General features: G+C 39.4%; 1 protein-coding gene across 1 annotated transcript; it reads right to left on the bottom strand.

The window, feature by feature from the left end:
• Nucleotides 1-422: 422 nt before the first annotated feature.
• On the bottom strand, nucleotides 423-26,392 carry LOC149470468 (very long chain fatty acid elongase 6-like). The gene is made up of 4 exons (XM_089663644.1): nucleotides 26,234-26,392; nucleotides 15,939-16,070; nucleotides 6,505-6,656; nucleotides 423-3,742 (listed from the first exon to the last, which is right to left on the bottom strand). The coding sequence occupies exons 1-4, from the start codon at nucleotides 26,329-26,331 to the stop codon at nucleotides 3,321-3,323; spliced, it is 804 nt and encodes a 267-aa protein (XP_089519770.1). The 5' UTR covers nucleotides 26,332-26,392; the 3' UTR covers nucleotides 423-3,320.
• Nucleotides 26,393-27,848: the final 1,456 nt, after the last annotated feature.

Raw genomic sequence — 27,848 nt, 5'->3', positions numbered from 1 at the left:
GGATCGGGATTGGGTTCAGGTAAGTATAGGGGGGCTGGAGGACGTGGGGTTGCACACTGAAGGTTTTTTACCTTCATGCATAGAAAGCATGAAGGTAAAACACCTTTAGCCTTTTCAACCACTTTAAGCCAGTATGCTTGCAGATAGTACATATTATATTTATAGACTTTGTGAATACCACATACTGTACATTTTCGTGTTTGCATCCTTGTCACTCTTGGCACAACATTTCACAGAAAAGCAAGAAAAACCTGTTCCATAATCCATAATGAGGTGACAGGAGTTGAAGCAGGCGGAGAGGTGTGGCAGCTATTAGCTTAGGATGGATTTGTGTGCTGTGTAAATGAGGGGAGGTAGGCACTGGCAATCACAATGATATAAAACAAAAACAAATGACATAGTAGTTCACTCTGATGCACAGGTTTAAATTTAAAAAAAAACTTTAATTTAATGCCACAAATATAAACATCACCTTTCATAGTACAATGTACAAATATTTGAGCACTGATTTCTTTGAAAAATATATTTCTGTAAGTGTATATAATATACATGAAAGTACAATTTACAGTTTAAGGAATGAATTTCAGTTAAGGAACTAACTCAGTTACATGTTTTATATCTCCATTATCAGATCATGGGACATTTCACAGCATATAAGGAAACACGCTGATCATGAGAGTATCCCCTTACTTCATCTAGGAGTCACTATACACATAGACATCAAGCTCTTATATTGCAGCCATATATTACTATTTTAGACTATTTCCAGCCAGGGGCGGACTGACAACTCATGGGGCTCCAGGGCAATAGGGGATCATGGGGCCCCTGTGTCCTTGTCCACACCCAAAAAAGCCTATAAAAAAAGTACCAGGGGCATTTCATGGGGCCCCCTACTGACCCAGTGCTTGAATGGTCAGTCCGCCCCTGCTTCCAGCATCAGTCTTTGCAAAACAGCAGTATGACTAAGTGTAGCTAAATGTTCTACTTGAAGAATAATAGTTAATTCATAGCACCAGTTCACTTTTAAAAGCTAGAGATTATAAAATGTTATAACCTGAATAATTAAAGGACATATTCTGACTTCTTTAATAAGTGAAGAAGCAATGGCAAAAGTATAGTTACAACTGGCAACCAGTCATAAATGATCTTTATCTTGTCTGACTTCATGTAAATGACTTTTGATTGCAATGAAACTGCACTCCATACATCATTACTGCTCTTTGGGTCACGTATTAAAAACCCAATTATGTTACACAGGCAAAAATTTCATAAAAATATAAAACAGTCAAATATCCAGCAGCTTTGCTTTGTGACAGGTAAACAAAAAAGTAAAAAAAAATAAAAAAATACTAGCAGTATTTATTTCAGATTCAATTGTCCTTTTCCATAAAAGATTAAAAGTGAAAGTTATCCTGATGGAGGCCAATCAGAGTACAGGCTGATGTCTAATTTATTCCTATTTCCTTTAGGCCCAGCTTTTAGACTTGGTTAAAAGGCTAACCAGAAGGAGACTTTAGAAACAGATATACTGTACTCAATAAACAGATTATTTTAGTAATTGTGTGTGCTCAGACATCAAAAGGATGGGGAATTTTAATTTTCTAGTTTTCTGCACAGATGATTGTTGGAAGGTTCAATGAAAAGGTGATTCTCTTTGTAAATCACTATACATACAGAGGCCCATATAATTCCTAATGCATTGCTGTACTATTCTCACACATTCACAGACATATATATTGACTTAAAGCCTTGATAGTGGATTTTCACATCAAAGTGGACAAGGTCTAACACTGCAAAAAATACTTTTAATCGTAAATACAATTGGTATTCTAATGCAAACAGATTAGTAGCATCTAGTAACAGTAACTTGTGTTGAGGGAAGCTAAAGGAGGAGCCCTGATTAGGCCTTCAACTATCTCAACCAACTACCTGTCTGTTACTCTGCTGACCCTCTGGTTACAATACATTCCTATTCAATAACCCAGAACAAGTATGCAAATCTAGAAATCTAGAAAAACAAGTCACTGTTTGAAAACTGTTTTCCAGACCATTGACTCAATGTATTAAAGACAGAAAGACAACATGACAACCAGACAATTAACATTATAAGAAAGACAGGTCATCAATTGAAGTATCCATGTTTCTTCGCGGCAGGTTTACTTTGAAGTAAATATATTAAAAACACAAATGAATGCAGCTATGTATTCAATGAAAAAAAAAATCAATAAATGTATTTTCAATGTGTAAATATCTGATTATGACTTGATTTCAGCCTCTTGAAATCTGTAAACCTTGTACGGCATTCCAAGAAGGGGAATGGCAACATTCTGAGCCAGTCTGGATACATATCAGGCTGTTGCTGCTCCTCCTCCATTAAAGAAGAATGGATTGGGTATAAAAATAGTAAAGGACGTCTGCAGTATTGTAATAATAAATAAATAGCCATTTCTTTTCATATCTTTAGCAAAGTAAACACCACAGTTCATAAAGCCTTTTAGACATGTCATGATGTCATTCCACTAACTATACACATTTAAGTGCCAAATAAAATTGAAGATTCTTTGGTTTAGACTCAGTGAGGTATTTCCTAAAATGTTCATTTAAGCAGTAGACGTTGTGTTGCAAATGTGTCATCAAGCTTAAATATTTAAAGCAATGTTCATTAGTAAATCATGTGTAAAGCTTAAAGGCGCTGCTCCAAAGCCAGATAAGCAGAAAGGATCACCCCCACCAGCATGGGAATGAAAGGAGCAGTGTCCTTAGTCTGTTCCAGTGTCTGGGAAGAGATAAGGGGGAGTGGACACTGCTCAAGACCAGCCCTGGGTGTCCAGTGTGTTGTATGTGTGGAGTGGCCTCAGCACCGCGCTAGCCAAGCCCTCTGATGCATTTTGCCCCACCCATCGGGGCTTGGTCACAGCGGCGTGTTCATTAGTAATTAAAATTTGGAACTTTGAATAAATGGCCCATTATAAACAGCCTTTGCATATCTGGATCATCAATATTGGGCATAGATAACATATGTGTGAATAGTACATATCTAAATAGTAGTTTCTGGAGTTTTGAGCTCCAGAAAATTCAACTCAATCAGGACATTTAACTGGGAATTGTCAAAATGTATTTGTTGGTTTCTTATTATGGCAAAATAAGAATACATTTCAGTTCAGATTTTTGCAGCGTTTCAAAACTACTTCCAATATTGGCGATAGAACATTTTTAGATATAAAAATATTAATTTTTTTCAAAAATATTTATAAAATATTGTACCTGGTAACAGCTGGAAATGTATGATGGCAAGTTCACAGTCTATACTTAAATACAGGTTATTCTTTCTTACTCTTGGCTGGAATTTTCATATAAGCATTATAAAAGAAGCTGCAGAAAAGCACCAGATAACTTGAGTACATCATAGTTGACCAGAATATGTTCTCCATTGTGCTTGAACATGTCCCATCCTGCATCCACCGGTACACCAGAACATTGACCACAGTGCCCATTACCATTTGCAGGATCTGGGTCACTGTGATGAACATGGCACAGAATCGTGGCACATGGATCCCTGCTGCTCTCAGTGTGTAATAAGAGTACATGAAAGCATGGACAGTGTAATTCATTGTCATGAACCATCCTCCTCCAGCCACGGTGTCCTTATATGTGTACCAGGTGTAGAGCAGTACAGTAATGTGATGATACCAGTGTAGGAAGATCAGCTTTTGTTTGCGAAGGACAATGAACAAAGTGTCTCCTGTAGAGCAACAGAAGAAGAATTAGTGTAGGTCTTCAGCATTTCAAAAGATTCATATTTGTGACACCAAACACTCTCAATGCTGAACAAAAGAGGACACAAAGAAGATTAAAAAAAAGGCAGTTAATCAGTTATAAACTCATGTCTTTTGGCATTTACAAATACCACTGGTTGAGAGACTGCAGCAAAAAATGTGTCTGCTTTTGTTCCCTAATATAAGCTAAGGCTAAACAGGTCTACATGTGCCTATGCCTTCCCTGATCCATAGCGTAAACATGATTGCTCAGCTGTTCAGGGTTATTACTAAAATCTGAATTAAAAGATGTCTTTTGATGGTCAGATGACACACAAAATCACATCACCTCTAGAAGAAAGCTAGGCTTAAAAACATGACTTATCTATAGTCTAAACATTTATCTAGTCTTTCTCAACCAGGGTTCTGGGGGACCTGGGTTCTTCTAAGTGGTTGCTAGGGGTCCTTGTGGAGAGGGCATTGGCAGATTGTTCTCTTGCCTATACTAACCACCAAAGTAAGAGGTCTTTACAATTTGCACTTATTATTTGTTTAGTTTCATATTTACCACTAAAGATAATTGTGTTATATATAGAGAGGGGAGGGGCTTAAGTATATACCGTTCTTTATTCTTTTATTTAGAACTCTTTACAACCTACTGATTGCATGAATATGAATTGTTAATGGGGTATCCCTGAGACCTGAAAATGTTTTCAAGGGTTCCTTCATGGTAAAAGGTTAAGAAAGTTTTTATCTCAAATGACATAAATTATTTGCTTCAGTTATAACTGGTTTTGCTACTGAGTTTATGATTTTTCCCCAGAATAATATACGGTATCATTTAGTAGCCAGTCATCTGACTTACAACTCATTCCTTTACACAAAAATAGATTATCTTTATATGAACAAAAATGTAAATAAATATAGTCATCCTGCCAATGATGTAGGTATTTCATTCAAACAGTAGAGGATATGTATAGGGCACATCACTGAAGGAGGCTGTGGACTAAGAGATGTCTGCCAGGGATGGAGGAGATACTGGACAACAGGCACCGGGCAGCACTTCTGGAAGTTAAAGCAAACTCTGTATATGGAAGAGAATAGAACAAGAAGGCCCTTCTAAGTGCAGTATATCCAGAAGAATCTTTAATAATGACGGTTAGAAACACTTACAAACTCGTGATTAAAACAGGCTCAATAGAATCGTCAGAGTGCAGAGGCTCAATCCACCATGCAAGAACCAGCTGTGCCGGCCAGCAGCTGCAGGGGGAGTGGAGGATCAGATGTAAAAGATGGCCACTGCAAGTTCTGGGATTGCTGGAACGCATGCTGGAGCGCGCGCTGTCCAGAAGACTGCAACCGGAAGTTATGTGGGTTAGGAACGGGCGTGGAACGGTGACGTGTTTCGAAACTTGCGCAGAGCTCCTCCTTCAAGACCAAATCAGTCTTTCGGATTCTTCTGGATATACTGCACTTAGAAGCACTTTCTTGTTCTATCCTCTTTCATTCAAACAGTGCAGGCTTCATTGATGAGGCTTTATTAGCTACAAGACAATTGTTATAGGTCTATCATGCCGCCTAGGAGCATCCATACATACCTGCAGCAAAAACCTTTTTCTCATGGCTGAATGCTGGCTGGGGTCTGATACGCACAGCTTTAACACTTCTGGATAGTATCAATGCTCGCTGTTAATCCCTGCTCCACACACATTCCTATTGGCCTATTACTATTATCAGCAGTCTTATGGCCAATATTTGTTGAAAAGTGTGCAAGGAAAGTAAGAGGTCGGAAGCTGTTACAGAGATATGGAGGCACATGCAGCAGCTTTTTAGATGATAGCATGCGCAAAGTCTAAAGCTAGCCATAAACAACCCATTTTTGGCTGATTCAGCAGGAGTCAGCACCACTTGATCTGAAAAAGTCTGATTTAAGAAGTTGCAGTCACTGCTCAGTAATTCAGACAGCCATGGGTGCCATGGATGTCTAAATACAATAGCTGGTGGTGCAGAATCCTCCATCAATGCTGTTCAGTATTGATGGGGGAACCTACTGATTTTCTCTTGTTCGGCCCATGGGTTTACCAAAGCAAAGAAAGTGTATAAATACTTAAAGAGTTTCCCAAATGTAAACCTGTTAAGTTGACTTAAAAAAAGTGAAAAAAATAATGCAATGCTTGGAGATGAAGATAACCTAAGAGGAAAATTCTTTTGGTTTCACAAAGCTGCAAAAATTGAAGTTTTGATAGTAAAGATATATAATGGCCAGTTTGTCTGCATTCCACACAAGCTGGTTCTTTCTAAGAGTCTAACAAACAAAAAGAACATGTGTGGGAATACCTAAGAATTCATTGTAACAGAACACACCCATGGGGAATAATAGGCTATAAAAAATATCTATAATTTTATTTCTGTGTGCTAAATAGCACACACCATAATATTGTACTTGAAAGACATTTACAAAAGGGGCCAGCTGCATCATGGTAATACCTTCATATCAGATTAACTCAATTTTGTGTCATCCCTGTAACTGTGGAGAGATTGTATCATCACCAGCATAAATAGCTTCCCTCTAGGGTTGTAGGTTGAAAGAGTTCAAAGTGACAGGGCTCTAGAAGTCATCCTCTTTTACCTTAGACATACTTCAGATAATTTCTTTGTGACTGTGTTTATCTTTGAAATGAAAAAAATATGGATTTAGAGATTCAAAAGCAGAGATTTGAATAGCCAAAAGTAAAGGTATTTTACTTACCAAGCTCAGGGACCTTGCTCAAGACAAAGGCATATGCCCAGAACTTGGTAACAGGCCCATTATAAAATCCACGGTCACATATTGATTGATTGAAGCCGCTAGACAGGAGCAAGGTAATCATATAATAGCCAGTGCGGACTGCTCCGATGATACTGCAAGCCATAAAGAATAGCAGGAGTCAACATATTAGACTTGTTAAATAACATTGTTATAGATTGTAATGCTTCTGCTGTATCTAGCTCCCCTGATAATATTAGACCAAATGTAAAGATAGTCAATTTATAAGACACTGATTTGTGTACTGTTGTGGAAATAATCAATAACTTTACACCATGAAAACAGTATAACGTATTTAAATCTGAATACCAGGCAATCAGTTGAATACACAGATAAAATACATGTAAGTGAGAGGTTTTACCTGTCAAAGGATTTGTATCTCTGTCCCTCAAGTTCAAGTGGCAAATGGGTGATTAAAATAGGCAGTTGATCTACATTTTTACTGCGCTTGACTGCCTACCTACAAGCAGATATGGTAGATTCTCAGGTCTGATCACATTGTTGTAGACACGATCCTTCAGTTCATGTTGTGGCATTTTAAACTCACTATGTCACATTTGGCAGTAACTCTGCTTTCCAAACATGTAGCTGGCCACCTCTGAAGAGTGATCCACTGCTGTTTGCTTTTCAGAAAGGCACCCATGAGAAAGTAGCCCTAGATATCTCCTCCCCACCCTACCGTGACTGGACAGTGAAAGGAGAAGCAGCAAACTGATGATCTCATCTCTCTTTGTCACTTTGCTCTCTTCTCCTGTGTGCATCTTCTGTGCTCAGTAGGACAACCAAATGGCATCATGGTTTGCTTCTGCCTCCCCAGCCTGAGCTCTGCTTTACAGGGATTTCAAAAGACTGTAGGTAGGCAGCCAGCTTGACAGGTACCGCCCCTCCCCCTGGCCCTGTGCAAAACTTAACAGGTCCCAGAGGACTGCGGCCCATTCACAAAGTACAGCGCGCTTTGCGAATGCGCAGTAGGAAACTGACTGTGAAACTGCAAGGCTTCACTGCCGCTTTCTCTTAGTTAAGATGGCGGCACCAGCACCAGATAGCTGATTGAAGAATCGGCTGGGGGTGAGCACATTGCTGGATCCATGGACAGGTAAGTGCCCTAATATTAAAAGTCAGCAGCTGCAGTATTTGTAGATGCTGACTTTTAATTTTGTTTTTTGAGGGGGGCCGCTTTAAAAACATACATTTAAGGGTGTATTAAGGAATACAGAGCTGCATTAATTTGTGTCTTTAAATTGGACCTTTCTTCCCCTTCAACTAGAAATCACATCAGAATGCAGCTTTCCATGTTCATATAAAATCATCTTACATTCATTATTTAAACATGTTTTGCTTTTACTGGCAATTACTGTTTTATCACTTTCTAGCTGAGTGAAGCACTGGTGATGTAACTAGGGCTTCACAGATGCATCCTGGGAAGGCTACATCACCAGTACCTTTCCCCTCAGATAATATCCACTGTCACATGTTTCAGGAGGCAGACTCAGAGTTCCAGAAAATAAAGGGAAATGGATTGAGGAGAAAGGGGAGGAAAATTTAAAAAGGTATGCAAAGCATAAGGCTCAGTTCACAATACTGCAATGTGAGTTTGATGAGATTTACAGTGCGATTATGTAGTGTGACATTGTTGTGACTTTGCATATTCTATGGGGCTAGGAACCTTTTCCACAATTACACTGTTCTAAGTCACACTACTGTGAACCAGGCCTAAAAAGTCTTCAATTATCTATAAATATCTGTTGTAGACAGCCATTACTAAACATTTTTTAAGGTGCGTTTGCTGTATTTTTTTTTTATGATAAGAGTGAAGTTCTGCTTTAAGTAAACCAGAGACAAAGCTACAACGCAAATAAGATGGTATTAGAAATGAAACCCAAGTATAATCTGCAGCCATGGGAACTAACAAAAACCCAACGGTCAAAGTTGGGCTCAACTGATCGGATGGCCATACATATGCTAAGGATCAGCTTGGCAATGCCATATTGGTAGCCATAGCTCTAATAAATCCACATTATGTGCTTCAAGAAGTTCCCACATCATTATTTATGTATAATCTATAGTATATATTCATATACATTTGTATTTATAGGGCAGAGCAGTGTTCTTTTACTAGGATACAGACAACTACCTTTGTCATTGTAAATAACATTTGAAGCACTCGAGGGTAGACCAGTCCATTGAATTATTTACTAGCAACCTTTATCTGAGCAACAGCATGGTAAAACAAAGAGTAGCGGTAACAGAAATATCTGGGCTTCCCTCGACAACAGCAAACAGAACACATTACATATAATGAATACGAGGATCTCAGATAACATGGGAAACTCGTTGTGACTTGTTAAGTAATAGCATGAAACACAACGTCTACATACAAGCTTGTATATTAAACACGTACGTTTAAGCAAGCAACAACATGTTCCATGCGTTACAGTAAAAGATACTCAGGAGGTGGAATGATGGATATAAAATCTAAGGGGATTACTGCAAACGGCCATACGCCACATCATTGCAGCCAATGAGCAACGAGGATTGCTTTTGCCCAAGTTTTCATAATCTTCCTCAATTTTGTGTAATTACTTGAATATATTTTTTAGCAGAACTCACACTTGAACCCACTGAATGGGTCTGCATTTCTTTTATTAATATAAATTTAAAGGCACACTAAACAATATCCTTATTCTTCAAAAAATCCACAAACACCCACTTCTTAATGGCCCTGTAACCTATTTTTCATTAAATTGTTTCTTATTAATTTTTCCCCTTTTAATATCCTCTTCTCTATGCACACTACACATCCCATAGTCCATAGTCTCCTGTCCATCTCAAGAGATGGAGGCTACAAGAGAGGGGGAAAAGGAGATTGAGACATGCCAAACCACTCTACTGGGTTCATCCATTGCTTTGTCTGTTTGAAAGTAAAGGAAAGTTTCAGTCCTTGTTTCAGGATTTGCATCATCATCCTGAGAGATTCTTCTACTATACAAGCATGATCAATGAAAGGTGAAACCATCTGGCACACAAGAATTCGGCACACAAGAATTCCACCATAATTACTTTATAGGGGTTAGTGACCCTTTTGTCAATACTGAGTGTAATCGTTAGAGATGAGCGAATCGAACCAGGCGAAGTGGAATTCGTTTCGAATATCGGGAAAAATTCGATTTGCATCGAATCCGAATTTTAGCCAACTTCGGGTGCACGAATCGAATTTTTCCCGATCAGCCGGCAAAAGTGTCACTGCAGAGAGCTCCGCTATTTCTGACAGTTCTGACAGTTCATTTACAGCGGTTGAAACATTGTATCTATTTGTTTCCATTTAGGATACAGATGTTTTTATTCGGAAATAAATAGATACAATGTTTCAACCGCTGTAAATGTGAAGGAACTGTCAGAGAACTGTCAGAAATAGCGGAGCGCTCTGCAGATACACTTTTTGCTGTACTGGAATACTTCTTCTTTTCATTCTTCTTCTTCTTTTCATTCTTCTTCTTCTTCTTCTTCTTTTCATTCTTCTTCTTCTTCTTTTAATTCTTCTTCTTCTTCTTTTCATTCTTCTTTTCATTCTTCTTCTTCTTCTTCTTTTCATTCTTCTTCTTCTTCTTTTCATTCTTCTTTTCATTCTTCTTCTTCTTCTTTTCATTCTTCTTCTTCTTTTCATTCTTCTTCTTCTTTTCATTCTTCTTCTTCTTCTTTTCATTCTTCTTTTCATTCTTCTTCTTCTTATTTTCATTCTTCTTCTTCTTATTTTCATTCTTCTTTTCATTCTTCTTCTTCTTCTTTTCATTCTTCTTCTTCTTCTTCTTTTCATTCTTCTTTTCATTCTTCTTCTTCTTCTTTTCATTCTTCTTCTTCTTTTCATTCTTCTTCTTCTTTTCATTCTTCTTCTTATTATTTTCATTCTTCTTCTTATTATTTTCATTCTTCTTTTCATTCTTCTTCTTCTTCTTTTCATTCTTCTTTTCATTCTTCTTCTTCTTCTTTTCATTCTTCTTTTCATTCTTCTTATTCTTCTTTTCATTCTTCCTCTTCTTCTTTTCATTCTTCTTCTTCTTCTTTTCATTCTTCTTCTTCTTCTTTTCATTCTTCTTTTCATTCTTCTTCTTCTTCTTTTCATTCTTCTTCTTCTTCTTTTCATTCTTCTTTTCATTCTTCTTCTTCTTCTTTTCATTCTTCTTCTTCTTCTTTTCATTCTTCTTTTCATTCTTCTTCTCATTCTTCTTTTCATTCTTCTTCTTCTTCTTTTCATTCTTCTTTTCATTCTTCTTTTCATTCTTCTCATTCTTCTTTTCATTCTTCTTTTCATTCTTCTCATTCTTCTTTTCATTCTTCTTTTCATTCTTCTTCTCATTCTTCTTTTCATTCTTCTTCTTCTTCTTTTCATTCTTCTTCTTCTTCTTTTCATTCTTCTTTTCATTCTTCTTCTTCTTCTTCTTCTTCGTCGTGCCCCGTGACTGCCCAAATGAATGAAGTGTGCGGTGATTCTAAGATCGACGGCACTCATCTGCATGTCATACTGACTGACAGTATTATTTCTCTTCCCCAGCAGACTCCAAGGGCATTTAAATTAAAGGTACAGTGTTCTGCACTAATATAAAGGCTCTCTGAAGCCTAGAAACCCTTTAAATAAGTTAAATTCGCGGCGAATAAATTCGCATCGAATTTCTCTCGCAAATTTGGCGAATCAGCCGAATCGAATTTTTGAATAATTCGCTCATCTCTAGTAATCGTCTTCATATTAAAAAAATATTTCATGTTCGTTGCATTTTATGGGATGTGCGCTGTATAACGATAAAATTCAGATGTGTTGCGTTTTATTAGCACAGCACTGCAGCATTGTAGTGTGAACATGGCATATAAAAAACATTTTTTTTCTATGGAGGAGATTTAGTAAAACTGGAGCACACAGAATCTGGTGCAGCTGTGCATGGTAACCATTCTGTTTCAGAAAATATCCCCCATCATGTATCTTTGTAGTGACTGGTGTTCATTAGGTCCTTTCATGCGGGACGGACAGGATTTAGCAGATCCGCTTACTCAGCGGGAGACCTCTCCGCTGATCCCCACTGAGCAAGCGGATGACAGCTCTGTGTCCCCTCCGCTTCTGCAGAGCTGATACAGAGCGGTTGGGTGAAAACAGACCGCCTGTCTGTTTTTATTTGACCCGATTTGATGGATGGAAGGGGAATTGGAACCCCATCTGTCCCTTTTTAGCAGATCAGATCGTATGTTAACGGGTGTAAATGGACACCCACTGCTCCATAGAGGAGAATGGAGGTTCCGATTGGGTCTGCCTGAAAAACAGGCAGATGGACCCGACCAGAATGTCCGTGTGAAAGAGCCCATTCAGTGTGCAAAAGCACCGGTCACTGGACAAAGTGTGAACAGGCTTTAAATAGATGACATTTACTTTCCTGTAAAAAAAAAAAGTGTATAATAAGTGTTTTGGCAGTGTTCTTCATAAAATATAATTTTTGCTTCATTTTTATACTTTCGTGTATTTCAGTGCTGATGATTTTAGCCACTTCTTGTCTATATGAATTCACTCTATCATCGGCTGCATGTCATTGCTCTGCACCGTCTCCCTGGCAGTGATAGTGGCAGATTTCCTGTGCAATTTGTGCTGGCATGGCCAAATGTTATCTAAACTACATAAGACAGATTGACAATGCAGGAGCAAAGATGGGAGGCAGATTTCACCCATAACAGGACGTGCCTGAGTGAGAACTTTCATGGCAGGATCGCTGGCTACTATATTAATAAAATATTCATGTATACATAAACATAATAAAGCTTAGTGCTTGGGCTTAGATCTACTTTTAATGCACAACCTTCTGCATAGTCCTGTCTTAAAATCAACACAAAAGAATTGTGTGGAGGCAAAACCACAGTTAAAGGCAATGCCAATAGAAATTTTTACAAACAAACTTAAGAGATATCTACACCCAACAACAAAAATGTAATATATTGCAGCCTATCAGTTCTTAGATGTGGTGGCTGTATTAGTTTTAACTTTTTATGCTTATTTTTAAAGTGATAGAAAACTGTTTTTAAAAAATGCTATTCTTAACTCAAAAAAGTACCTTCTATTGCTCTCGGCCTCCTCCACATTTCCAAATTCCTTTTTTTTCTGCCGTGATCCAACATCCAGTTAGAGAGCGGCTACATTCATTGTCCATGGTCCCACTCTATGTAGGAACGCAGCCACCCTCTCTACCCACTTCTGAGATGGACTAGGGGAAGTGGACTATGGGATTTCTAGTGTCCACAGAGCAGTGCACAAAAACACAACTAATCTGCATTGCTCATTCCACACCAATGAAAGTGAGGAGCAAAATGAGAGGGCCAGAAGCTCATGGAGAACGTGACAGAGAGGCAGAAAAACACAGTAAGAAACACTTTTATGAAAAATGGATTAAGTAGTGGATGTGTATGGATTAGGTTTGCAGAATAAATATATCATTTAATGTCCCCGTGCCCCCCCCCCCGACTTTTCCATCAAGACCAACAACACTTCCATCAGTCCAACGCCTCACGCCAGGGTCCTAGGTGTACTCTTAGACTTCAATCTGTCCTTTCAGCCCCAGGTCCAATCGCTGACAAACTCATGTAGACTTCACCTCTGCAACATCTCCAAAATACGTCCGTTCCTAACCCCGGAAACCACTAAACAACTCATTCACTCCCTTATTATATCACGCCTTGACTACCTCACCGCAGGCTATCCCCACTACAGTCCATCATGAATGCTGCTGCCAGACTCATTCACCTTACTAACCGCTCTATATCTGCCACCTCTCTCTGCCAATCCCTCCACTGGCTTCCAATTGCCCAACGGATAAAATTCAAAACACTAACACTGACGTATAAAGCTGTTCATAACACTGCCCCCAATTACATCACCGTCCTTGTCTCTAAATACCACCCAAACCGTCCTCTCCGCTCCTCACAAGACCTCCTATTCTCTAGCTCCCTTGTCTCCTCCTCCCATGCTCGTCTCCAGGATTTCTCAAGGGCTTCACCCATCCTCTGGAACTCCCTACCCCAAGCTATCAGGCTATCGCCTACTCTGCTCACCTTTAGGCGCACTCTGAAAACCCATCTCTTCAGGGAAGCCTACCCTGCCCCCAGCTAATACTGGAATCCACTACTCCTCCTACAACTCCATCCCCCACAGCTAATTACCTCTTGTACCACTATCCCCTCCCTCCTAGATTGTAAGCTCCAAGGAGCAGGGCCCTCTAATCCCTCTTGTATTGAACTTTACATTATGGAGGGAGACTGTACTGTCTTCCTCCATAATGTAAAGCGCTCAGCAAACTGTTGGTGCTATATAAGTCCTGTATAATAATAATAATAATAATAATAATAATGTCACTTTAAGTTTTCACCTAGTGTTCTGACTAGTAACACACTTCTTCTCTTTGGGTGGCTATGCTCACTCCTCCACTATATCTATGGGGGAGCCACCCCTGGACAGCAACATTGTCATCTTATGATAAGGATAGTGTTAACCTAGACATCAACAAGATTTCTCTGATCACTTGATTCCCACATCCATGCTAAATAGCGTGAATAATGGACAAATCTATCCTGCTGGTATTCTAACAGCCAGCACCTGCGGCTGTCAGAACTCCTGCACAGTGGCTGCATCTGATAGGATGCAGCTGCTATCTGGCCAACAATTTTCTGCTTCTCTCCTTCAATTTTCAGATTGAAGGAATGTACTGAACTTGATGACAGGTTCTCCTTAGATCTATTAGACCCCTTAAGTCAACTCTGCAAGTTGAATGATTGCTTGCTGATCTTCTGATGGTCTCCTGACCCCAGCCATGGAGGTCCTGAGCACTTCAGGAGAGAGCCTGGCACACATGGCAGGAGAAGGAGTGTCAGGCACGGGATGCCTGTACGTCTGGAGGAAAAGAAATGTAATCTCCAAACACAGAAGGTTTCTTCACAGTGAGAGCTGTGAAAATGTGGAATAGACTCCCTCAAGAGTTGGTTCTGGCCAGCTCAGTGGATTGCTTTAAAAAAGGCCTGGATTGTTTCTTAGATACACAGAATATAACTGGATACTAACATTTATAGGTAAAGTTGATCCAGGGAATATCCGATTGCCTCTCGGGGGATCAGGAAGGAATTTTTTTCCCTGCAGGAGCAAATTGGATCATGCATTGCTGGTTTTTTTTTTGCCTTCCTCTGGATCAACTGTGGGTATAGAATTAAAACTTTTTTTTTTTTTTTTTAATGGTTGAACTGGATGAACTATTGTCTGTTTTCAATCAGACTAACTATGTAACTTCGGACAGGAAGCTGGCAGTTGGGACAAGGCTGCTATAGTGGCCTTTTGAATTTCTTTTGAATTCCTTCACAGCATAACTATTATGAGGGTGGCAGCAAAAAGGTTAGCGGAAGTTGAAAAATACCAGACCTCCCAGCAGGACTGGAAATACAACATGTTACAGAAGGAAAGCAAAGACTGCTGTGTTAATGCTAGTGACAGACTGCATCATATACTGTATGTTCTTTTTGGCTTTGCCCATAGATCATAGATCCACTTTAAAAGATAAGTTCACCTTTTGAACAAAAATAATAAATGCACATTTATTTGCAGGTAAAAAAATGTGCATTTATTATTTTTGTCCAAAGAAGCCTGGAAAGCATTGCACCAGCAATCATTAGATCATTGATGCCATGCAGATCTCCTGCAGACCTGTCAGAATATCTGCTTGCTGTACAGGATGTACGGTCAAGCAGATATTCTGACAGGAAGCTTCAATGAACGATCACGGCGCTCCACAGTGTCATGGTAGCTCATTGAAAACTACAAGCCAACAGCCACTATGGCTGCTAGGACTTGCAGCTCATACATTCATGGAAGTCCATGAATGAATGATGTGGCCGTGTGGGTGGAGCCCCGCACAGCCGCGCTGTTTTCAAATCTGACTGATAGTACCGGGAAACTTCTCCCTGTGCTATCTGTCAGAGGGAGGGGAGGCAGCGACTGCGGCTATGGGAACATGTTACATATTCCACCCTAAAAACAGGTGGAGCATGTAACATGTTCCAAAGGTGAACTTATCCTGTAGACTCTGTCACTATAATTGCATTCATAATAATCGGGTGGAGGTCATTGAAAAGCTAACTCATTCAAATGATCCAAAATGCTTTCACAGGAGCAGTTTCTGCATGTATGAGTCATGATGAAGCCAAACAATAGTGAAAGCTGCTGGTAGTAGTACCCTGTAGTAGTAGTCTGCTCTGCTACTGCTGCAGTTACTCAAAGTGTTTGAATTCTGCAGAGCCTAGTGATTTAAAACATTCTATATCACATTTACCGTAGAGGTTCTACATACACAAGGTCACCTACTCACCTGAAGATAGCGAGGGCCAATGACCACAGGACTAGAGGTCTTCGCAGTTCAAATCTTTTCCTTTCTTTCATTACACGCTGGCCTGCAAATATTATGGCGGCATAGAGAACAGAGAAAAAGAAGGACTTGCTCCTGTGCAAGAGAAAAATAATATATTACTGAGATGAACCAAACTCAGACAAAAGCATCTTTTTAGTGGTAAATTCAAACTATAGACTGGGGTACACAGAAGTAGATTGAAAGAGACAAAACAGCCACGCCAGAAACATAATGATTTAAAAGAACAACCTACTGTATTCAAATATGTATTCTTAAAGCGCTATTAAAGTGTTACTAAACCCAGGACCCTGCATTCACTATATCTTGTCTCCCACAGTACACACAACATGGAAGTGCAATTACTTTAGTAAACATAAACTGCTAAATACCTTTTCTCATCAGCAGTTAGAGCAGTCTTGTGACTTCTATCAGTGTCTAGCAGAGCACTGGTTAATGCTTGTAGGAGGAGTTTTCTTTCTGCTCTAGGAGGATGCAAAACCCCTGACCTCTGTCTGGACAGTGCTGATTGGCCCTGTGCTGATCACATGCACTCTCCCAAGAAAAAAAAAAAACCTCTCTAGCAATACACACTAAACTGAACATGTGCATGTGGTTACAGGTTCATTCTGTCTTCTCAGGTGGACATTTGAACAAGAGGAGGGACAGAGAAAACAGGATCAAACAGCCTTTTTACACAATACAGAAGATTAACCCCTTAGGTTCCACAGTGAGTGGAAATGTAATATATTGCAGCTTACCAATCATGATGTAGTGTCTGTATAAGTTTTCTTTTTTTAGGCTTTTTTCTCTCTGTTTTCACCTGATGATCCAGCCAGTAACATACCTCCTCTATTAGAGTGTCCCCACTCTGGATGAAGGAGCACAGGGGCACCTTTGGACAGCAGCATCGGGGGAGGGGGTGTTAGATCTACTACCTGATTTAAATACACCAACAAATTGAAGCCAAAGTCCAGCTCTTACTTTATAAGCAGTTACAGCAAACAGTTTTTTTTACCTTTTGGGATAAAGGTTTTAAACAAATAAATAAAAGATGATCATTGCATGTATCCCTGTCAGTGGTCAATGGTTTGTCTCTTCCCTGAACCTGATACTTTTGCAAGAAAGCTTGTTCTTTTGAAAAGCAGTAGACTTACTGCCTGGTTGACGAGATGAAAATAGAATTAAGAAAGCCTAAAAAAAAGACAACTAATACAGCCATCACAACTAAGAATTGGAAAGCTGCAGTATAATAAATGTTTGCTTTTGGGTTCAATACTGCTTTAACTCCACAATACCTTTTATTTCTCTCAGCCTCCTCCAAATTCCTTTTTTTGCTGCTGTAATCTGACTTCCTGTTAGAGGATGGCTACATAGATACTCCACTATCTCACTGTATGTAGGAACGTAGCCACCCTCTCTTGCTCACTCCCGAGAACTAGACCGTAGACTAGACCCTATGAACTATGGGATTTGTAGAGCATTGCACATGAATGCAGCTAATGTGCACTGCCCATTCCAAACAAACTGCAGCAAGAGGGAAAAGTACAGGTTTTGGAGCCTATGAAAGATATTACAAGGAGCAGAAAAACACAGAATAATTGAAGAATAAGGGTACAGGGCCATTAGGTAGGATATCATTTAGTGTCATTCTAAGGCCTCATGCACATGGACATATAAGGCCATGTACAGCAGGTACTTGGGCATCTTTCCCCACCCAGGAAACCCATTGACATTAATGGCTGCGTGTAGCTGTATGCAGGTATACATCGGTACTCATGTATGCTCGAATATCGCATAGTGCATAGATGTATTCCCCCAACACTTTTGATAATACTGTGTGTAGCTTCTGAAGTTTAAGGAGGTCTATTTCCCCACTGAAGGACATTTTTGTAGGATGGACTCTGCAGTGCTAATCACACATGAACTCAAATGGTCCCTGGAAGAGGCAGAAGAGCATGTAAGTTGAGGTATTTACTTAAGGTGGCCATCGATGGATCAAAATTCCACCAATTCAGAAGGGCCAAGCCAAACTTCGATCAATGTGTGGCCACTAGAGTTGAACAGAAGTCGGTCTACTGATCTACAATCTGTTCAAATGCCCTGCCAGGTAAAAGCTACTCGATCAGTGGCTGCAGCCAATAGCAGCAGCAGAAATCTGTGTAATCTGACAGCAGGGGAGTCCCTTCCCTGTTTTGTTCAAAAATTAGAAAAAAAAGGTATGAAAACTGGTAGGCACCATAAGATTATGCCTTACTTGTTACAATAAGCCTGCTGACAGTGCTCCTGGAGTCTGTGATACATATACCTCTAGGCTGGGGTATCCTGCAGTGCAGCATTTAGTGCTTGAACCTATAGGTAGGGGGGTGGGAGATGCATATGTAAGTCTATGCAAATACGGACTTGCAGACAGTCTTAGCTGTATAGGACCTTCATGGAACTCAAGCTTTTTGTGTTTGGATATCAGCACTATTAGTTAAATAGTAGAGAGCATTGGCTCCCACACTAGTCCTCCCTGTAACCCTACAACACCCCTCACTTAAAGTGTTACTGAACCCAAACAGTAAAATCAGTCTGTATATCCAGTAAAACATGCTTGATAAACTCACTGTGGAACCTAAAGGGTTAATCTACTGCATTGTGTAAAAATGCTGTTTTATTCTGACTTCTTTGATCCTCCCCTTCTTCCAGTACCCCCCTCTTATGTCCTGATAAGACATAGTGTGGAGACACTCTGTACATGCTCAGTTTGGTGTGTATTGCTTGGGAGGTTTTTTTTTTTTTTCCTAGGGAGAGTGCATGTGATCAGCACAGGGCCAATCAACACTGTCCAGACCAAGTTCAGGGGTTCTGCATCCTCCTAGAGCAGAAAGAACTCCCCATACAAGCTTAGCTGAACACTGATAGAAGTCACAAGACTGCTCTAACTGCTGATGAGAAAAGGTATTTAGCAGTTTATATTTACTAAAACATTTGCACTTCCATGTCCTGTGTACTGTGGGAGACCGGATATAGTGAATGCAGGGTCCTGGGTTTAGTAACACTGTAAAATGTAAGACTGGTGAGAATGAAGGGAGATTGCAGGATGCATGTAGTGCCCAGCGAGCCCCCACATTTGCCCCCATAGAAAGCACTTGCTATGGGGGCAGACACCAACAGGAGGAGTGAACAGCGCTGACCCGGAACCCCAAAAGAGGAGATTCAGGGCCACTGTGTGCAATACCATTGTACAGAGCAGGTAAGTACAGTGGGGATCGAAAGTTTGGGCACCCCAGCTAAAAATTTGTATTAATGTGCATAAAGAAGCCAAGGAAAGATGGAAAAATCTCCAAAAGGCATCAAATTACATATTAGACATTCTTATAATATGTCAACAAAAGTTAGATTTTATTTCCATCATTTACACTTTCAAATTAACAGAAAACAAAAAAATGGCGTCTGCAAAAGTTTGGGCACCCTGCAGAATTTATAGCATGCACTGCCCCCTTTGCAAAGCTGAGACCTGCCAGTGTCATGGATTGTTCTCAATCATCGTCTGGGAAGACCAGGTTATGTCAATCTCAAAGGTTTTAAATGCCCAGACTCATCTGACCTTGCCCCAACAATCAGCACCATGGGTTCTTCTAAGCAGTTGTCTAGAAAACTGAAACTGAAAATAGTTGACGCTCACAAAGCTGGAGAAGGCTATAAGAAGATAGCAAAGCGTTTTCAGATGTCAATATCCTCTGTTCGGAATGTAATTAAGAAATGGCAGTCATCAGGAACAGTGGAAGTTAAAGCAAGATCTGGAAGACCAAGAAAAATATCAGACAGAACAGCTTGCAGGATTGTGAGAAAAACAATTCAAAACCCACGTTTGACTGCACGATCCCTCCAGAAAGATCTGGCAGACATGGAGTTGTGGTACACTATTCCACTATAAAGAGATACTTGTACAAATATGGTCTTCACGGAAGAGTCATCAGAAGAAAACCTCTTATACGTCCTCACCACAAAAATCATCGTTTGAACTTTGCAAATGAACATATAGACAAGCCTGATGCATTTTGGAAACAAGTTCTGTGGACCGATGAGGTTACAATTGAACTTTTTGGCCGGAATGAGCAAAGGTACGTTTGGAGAAGAAGGGGCACAGAATTTAATGAAAAGAACCTCTGTCCAACTGTTAAGCATGGGGTTGGATCAATCATGCTTTGGGGTTGTGTTGCAGCCAGTGGCACAGGGAACATCTCACGAGTAGAAGAAAAAATGGATTCAATAAAATGTCAGCAAATTTTGGATGGTAACTTGATGCCATCTGTGAAAAGCTGAAGTTAAAGAGAGGATGGCTTCTACAAATGGATAATGATCCTAAACACACCTCGAAATCCACGGGGGATTACATCAAGAGGCGTAAACTGAAGGTTTTGCCATGGCCTTCACAATCTCCTGACCTCAACATAATTGAAAATCTATGGATAGACCTTAAAAGAGCAGTGCGTGACAGACAGCCCAGAGATCTCAAAGAACTGGAAGACTTTTGTAAGGAAGAATGAGCAAAGATACCTCAAACAAGAATTGAAAGACTCTTGGCTGGCTACAAAAAACATTTACAAGCTGTGATACTTGCCAAAGGGGGCAGTACAAGATATTAACTCTGCAGGGTGCCCAAACTTTTGCAGACGCCATTTTTTTGTTTTCTGTTATTTTGAAAGTGTAAATGATGGAAATAAAATCTAACTTTTGTTGACATATTATAAGAATGTCTAATCTGTAATTTGATGCCTTTTGGAGATTTTTCCATCTTTCCTTGGCTTCTTTATGCACATTAATACAATTTTTTAGCTGGGGTGCCCAAACTTTCGATCCCCACTGTATAACATGTTTGTTACTTTAATAAAAAAAATTACACAAAGATAAGGATAATTTTTTTCAGATATGTGACTGTGATGTTTTAAATGTTATCTAGCTGAAAATAGGAATCCTTATCTTTTTGTCTTCTTTGTCGACTGAGCCTTCTGGTCTTGGAGAATGTATTAGGACTTTGGTCAGACCTAGGGGTCTATTTGTCATTGTTTAGAGACAAGGATCACACAACTTTCACAAAAAGTCCCGAGATTCACACATTTTCCACATAATATTTACTTAAAAATGTGTGAAATTTAGGTAAATTCAGATATTCTTTTCCTCCTTCTTCCATCCCTAATTTTCTTATAGTTAATAAACACATAAAAAGAAAGAACTCCCCACTAGTCTGATTCTGTTCTGATAAGGTGCGTCTTGCAGCCACAACCTGAGCTCTTAAATCTGCTGTAAATGTGGCTATGTTTTTCAAAAAGATAGATATGTTTATATAGACAGTTTTGATACAAGTCTATGAAATGCATCCAAATATTATGGGATTATTGATTTCATACCTTGGATCTTTGTCATAATATTGTTATTGGAGTATACAACTCAAACCAGATTCTGTACAAAAAATGTATGGCAAAGCACAGGTTTAAATCTTGGTTCATTATCTTGGAATGTTCTCTATTTGGATTATGTTTGGGTGGAATTGCCCAATTATAGGACCATGGCACAGATTCTAAGAATACGATTTGCAGACATTAACCTGTTTCCTTGGGTAGATGAAACAAGAGCAGCCGGCAGCAGGTGTTTTATATCGATGTAAATGAATTTGACGTCTGTTTGTGCCAATATGAAAACTGTGCCAGGGCTCTTCCTCACAATGTTGATACATTCACCTGTGATGCAAAGTAGGTATTTGTTTTCTGCAAGTCTATTTTGTACCTGCCAACCTGATCCCTCTAACAATGAGATAACACTGTCTTTCTACTACTCTTCAAACAGACTTTCCAATTACAATCAGCCAGACAGCAATTAGTAGTAATTAGAAAAGTATAGTATACTCTCCTGCTCTCCTGTAATGAAAACCAGCATGAAAATGAGGAGCTCTCTCTTTCATCACATACCTTAAAATCGACCAATTTTCAAAAACATTGCATGTAATGTTCTTTTTAAAGTACTATATATCTAAAGCCAAAACTTTTTTCTTGGATTGAGCAGGGGCGTACTGACAACTCATGGGGCCCCCGGGCAACAGGGGATCATGGGGCCCCTGTGTCCTTGCCCAAACTAAAAAAAGCCTATGAAAAAAAGTACCAGGGGCCCCCTACTGACCCCGGGCCCTCGGGCACTGCCCGAGTTTCCAAACGGTCAGTCCGCCCCTGGGATTGAGTGAGGATGGGTTGGAACCTATCTGTCAGATTTGTATTGCTGTCTGTCTCCAGATTAAGGAGATGTACTCTATCATTTGTTCTGGTGATCTCTGTTACTGGGACTGCAAGTGATGGGAAATCCTAAATCCAAGTCGTCACCAGAACAAAAATTGAAGCTATTTCCTGTGTACAGGACAGGAAAAGAAGAAACATTTCCCCAGTGGGACACCAATGGTAAAAATAAATAAATAAAAACTGTCAGGGGTTTTAATCACTTCCTACGCTATCCAAGATTGACAAAAGAGAACTGCTATCTAGCAAGTCCCCACCCCTATCCTCAAGAAAATATACTGAGCTATTGCTACATTGGTATATCTACCCACAGCAGCCAATGAGATCTAAGCTTGTTGTTATGAGTAATGTTCCCATTTTCCTTTGCTGTAAAATAGTTTATACTTTTGTTCACAATACCCGATTATCTGTTAAAGTGGAACTTTAGTCAGAAAATTAAGTCCTGCTAGATCACTTCAGGTTGGTCCCTTTTGCGGGTATAGCTATGTAAAACATTAAACAAATAAGTGCCTATACTGTTTATTGCAATATGCAATATGATGTCTCACCCTGCTCTGCACATCCTCAGTTGCTCCCTATTTTTTGGCGTTGTGCCTAAAATGTAGAGGCCGATCTTCTGACAGCCTAAAGATTTGCTACTGTTCAGGGCCTCTGGGCTTCAGCAAAATGGCCGCCTCCAGCAAGAAGAAACAGGAGCAATGCTGGAGGCAATTCACAGCACACACTAATTTTGGTAGCATAATTATTAATATAGAATGTATGTTTCTTGCTAAAGAACATTACTTTTTTATCAGCTTGTTATAGTTGGTAAAGTTCCACTTAAGCTCAAACACGTTACAATCTAATTGTAAAATATCCTTTACATCTACCAACAACTATGTAGTGCATGGGCCTGCCTGATTGGAAAAATATTAATTGGCATTTATTAGGAAGGTCCTCATATTACATATCATTGCTAAAAGCAAAGATTGAATGGTCAGATTACAACATGTTTTATGATCCTTAATTTTCATCCTTAATTAGCTAAAATCTGGTCAGCAATACAGGATTTGACTACTCCTACCTTAAATGTACATTACAGCAACCTTTCATATTCCTGATGTGCCTGTTGTACCATGTACTGGTGTTAAAAAGTATCCTGTTCTCTTTGTATTTCTTCCTTTGTGTTGAAATGCCTGGTGATCCTGCCAGTTACCCGATTCCTATTTCAAACTGACCATGCTAGGCATAAAAACACATCCTTCCCATCAGTTTTCTGTCTGTGCTGGAAGCCCTACCTTCCTGTCCCCCAATGGCTAAACACTTGTGCTGACATGCCGTCCTGCGCAGCCATTCACTGGGAAGATCAGTGTATTGTTCTTTCTCTGTCTCCTGCCAACACACAACCCCCCTCTTCCATGTAGTCTCTACCCCACGTCCCTGAGATCCTTATGCAGCTGAGAACAGAAGCTATGTGATCACTTATATAGAAAGAAAAAAAAAGGTGTTTATAATTATTTTTTTTTAATTCATACATATACTCTAATCAAGCAGCTGTATTTTCTTCAGGAGTTGTCTGTTCCTCCCCTGAGAGGTTTTCTTAGTCACTTCTAATAAAAGTATCTGCAAACATAGCCAATTAAATATACACCTCATTTTCAAACTGCTGAAATCAGACGTATCATTGTGTAACGTAAGAAAGAATTCTGACCTTTGTTCCAGGAAGCAGCCTCATACATTCTCTGTGGCATACTCTAAAACTTTCTCTTTTCTATGGGTGTGTATGGAATGTATGATCGTGAAACCATTTTATGTTATATTTCGATGCAGGAAAGAAATGTCAACTGCTTGTTAATTTACAGGATCAAAATCAAGATGCAGTAGTTATAATGGTACCATAGACTTAGGAGGGCAATCAATGATAAGGGGGTTTAAAAGCTATTAAGGCAGGCTGAAAAACATCTAAATCAGAGGGTTGTCATCCCTATGGTTACACATTGGAAGGGTATTCTTGTAAGTCGCTATAGTGGGTAAGCACTCTGAAGACATCCCTAGACCTGGGCTGTCTTAGGGGAAAGCCAATCTGTCTGATATACTCTTCCATCGTCATAGGTCAGCCACAAGATATAGATTTATGAAAATAAGATTGTTTGATCTGACCAAACAAACATTCTCTTCTACTGTAGATCTCGTCTCAGAAAATGGCTTTTTATTATGTCAGCAATCAGATCCAATTCCAACCGTTGAAATACAGAATTTGAAAAATAATTGCTTATGTAAATTGTATGTACGTTTGGTTAGTTTGCAGTCGAAAATTAATATATTCATCTATTTACAATGCTTTCACACCCTACTCCCAACACCCACTGTGTATTTAATTGATGTAAATATGCAATTATTTCAATAAAGCTGGATTCTTATTTAGTAAGTTGGATGAATGACTTTTGCTTCATGTGTTGTGTGGTTTCCTTCTGCATCATTGATGGGTACTTTGGAATGTTCTAGGAAGCAAATCCATAATTCAGCCTTTTTACCTCAGAGGAACCCCTGAAATAATTTTCATGTCTTTGGGAACCCTAGTTAAAACCAATTCATTGTGGGTCAGTGGGATGAATGCCCCTTTTCAGTGGTGCTCAGAATGTCACCCTTACAGACAGCAAATAGATTAATGGTGGAATGATGCTGACTCTGCCAAGAGGCATTGGACCCAGAATTATGCAGGTACCATCAAGTAGAAGGTCAATTCACCACAGCTCAAGGAACCCCCTAGAAACCTCTGGAGACCTAGTATAATTTATGCATTATGAGGGGTTGTTCATTTTCACTAGAAAGCAGGCGATCCCTCAACTGGTTCCTTTATGATAAATACCAGAGTGTACACTATTGGTATCCTCACTACATAGCTGCTGCAAGTCTCAGTGTGGTTTTTTTTTTCAGATGCACCAGACTGGAAACGTTTTCAGCTTTAAGTGACCTTTATAGCCAGAATCTGTCTGAAAATAAATGAAATGCATGATTGGTTGCCAAGTGCACACCATCTTATCTTTCCAACACAATGAGCATGAGTTAAACTGCTGAACTAGATGCAGGTGTCACTGGACCCGTTGATGCTTGTGGTTGTCCATATGGCAGTGAGCACATGACAGCAATATGATAAGATGGTGTGCCCTTGGCAACCAATCAGGTATTTCATTTACTCTTTATGGATGTTTAACAATGTGGCCATATCAGGATAACACACCTTCAATGTCACTGTAGTTTGATGTAATAGAGAATCTAGTATTTCTCAGGCAGATCAGAAGCTGTACAACCACCACAAGCATGCGATAGAAGCATGCATGTAGTATTAACAGGGGTACAAATTCTCCTAGAACACTTCCAGACATTGCAGTGTGGGCATACCATCGTACTAGATACATACTTCTACTGATATTCCTAGCAATACTGGAAAACGTGCACAGCATAAGGGTATGATAACTATGTGTAAAATCATAGGATCATTTTTGTACAAACCTGTAAATGTTCAAGGAGAATTTGTACCTCTGTTGATCCTAATACTCAAAGGATTCCTTGTCTTAACTCAGTTACAGTTAACACTTTAACACAATCAATTGATTTGGGAGGCAACAGTCTATTAGAGCTGCAAAAAATAAATAAAATAGTATATCATTTTAAAAGTATTCTTGATTTGATAACAAACAGGCAAATTTTGCTCCAGGTTGGCCTACACATCATCCAGACAGACCATAGGTTCAGGTCTAACCCATCTATGTATAGCCAATTCAGTAAAGTATACAAATAGAGATAACTGCTTACTATGATACTACAAAGTCTTTTCTATTCAAAAATTGCACAGGATAAAAGCTCTTATTTATTTAATGCTGCTCTAATGCTGCGTTATCAAAGCCTACACAATTATATTAAAGACTTGATGATATAAAAAGTTTTGCACCAATGCGTTTTAATTTCATTAAAAATAAATTTCCTACCCTGGTCTTTAAAACTCACCAGTTCTCCTGCATCCATTGGATGGCTTCTTGGTCATTAAATCGCTTCTCGAAATCATATTCCTTTAGCAGAATCACTGATAGGTTGCGCTCCTCCATTTTCCTGTGTGCATCTGAGCCTGATCTTCTGCTGTGCTGTCTGTTGAATGAGACAGGACCAGTAAAAGAAAAGCCAGATAAACCGGTATCACAGTACTGACACCCCGCCCTTATACACTACAGCCTACACCTGCCTATGACATGTGTTAAGTGTCCAGCCCTTAAAGAGATAAACTGTGTTAGCGATCTGCAACACAGATTAAAATCCTATCTGAGAATTATGTATTTATATAAAAGGATAAAACTGTTACATTATGGAATTGGATGCAAATATTTTAACACTCCACAAAAATTGGATACATTGATCATTTTATTACGCAGAAGAGAACTATTATAGACAGTTAATAGATAAGGCATACAGTATAAAGTGATGGAGGTACATTGAGGGAGATGATAGTCTGTAATTCAAAACACAAAATATCTAATTGTTATTGTCTTAATAAAAACCCACTGGTGCCAACTCAAGTCATAGTCATATTCTACTTAAGATGGACACATTGTTCATTTGCAGAACAGGACTACTATATACAGTACATTATAATGAGTATAATGTGTGTATGTGTATAAAATGGTATCAAAATTAAAAAAAAGACATAAATTATATAGTGCATCCAATGTGACAACTCAAAACGTGCAAAAAGTCTACATCAGCAAAAAATATGAAGAAGTGACAAATCTTTTGATAGATGAACAGCAAGTACCAGCAATCCTTATGGTGGCTCCTGTGTTCCTGTACCAACATCAATTGCTTACTGGAACTTTACACCCCCAAAAATGGAAAAGTCTAAAGAGCTTAAAGGTGGAACTCAACCTGATGGGTCACTTGGTTACATCACTACTCAGGACAGCCAGCTCTTTACTCCTCTGTCTGCAGGAATGCAATAGTTAACCACTGTGAATCTTGGAATGGTCCTAAGCTCGGTTATATCCTCAAAGTAAGCCCCATAAACAGGCCACTATGACTCTCAGTCCATCAGTTATCACCTAATGATCTGGCTAGTAACACATCTCCTCTATTAGAATGCCCTCACTCTGGATGAAAGAGCACAATGGAACCTTTGGATTGCAGCATTGTCAGTCTGGGTTGGGGGTGGGGGGCGTTAGCTAGCGGATTTAGATACATAAACAAATTGAAGCCAAACTCCAGCTCAAACTGCAGTGAAAATGTTGAATAATGGTTTTACATGAATAAAAGCTGATCATTGTAAGCACCCCTGCCAGTGGTAAATGGTTTGTCTCAACACTCTAAACTGCTACATTTGCAGGAGAGCTTGTTCTGCTGAAAAGCAACAGATTTACTGGTCAGATCACCAGGTGATAGGTGGCGCTGATGAGAAAGCACTGATGGGCACTGATAGGTGGCAATGATGAGGAGGTACTGATGGGCACTGATAGGTAGCACTGATGGACACTGAGAGGCAACACTGATTGGCACTGATAGGCTGCACTGATGGGCATTGATTAGCACTGATGGGACTGCACTGATAATGGGCACTGATGATCAGTGCCCTGATTAT

The sequence above is a fragment of the Staurois parvus genome, unplaced genomic scaffold (assembly GCF_062004578.1).
Source record: "Staurois parvus isolate SC_StPar_1 unplaced genomic scaffold, SC_StPar_1.0 ptg000043l, whole genome shotgun sequence".
Taxonomy (NCBI): Eukaryota; Metazoa; Chordata; class Amphibia; order Anura; family Ranidae; genus Staurois; species Staurois parvus.
The sequence above is the reverse complement of the archived record's forward strand: the minus strand, read 5'-3'. Positions and strand labels throughout refer to the sequence as shown.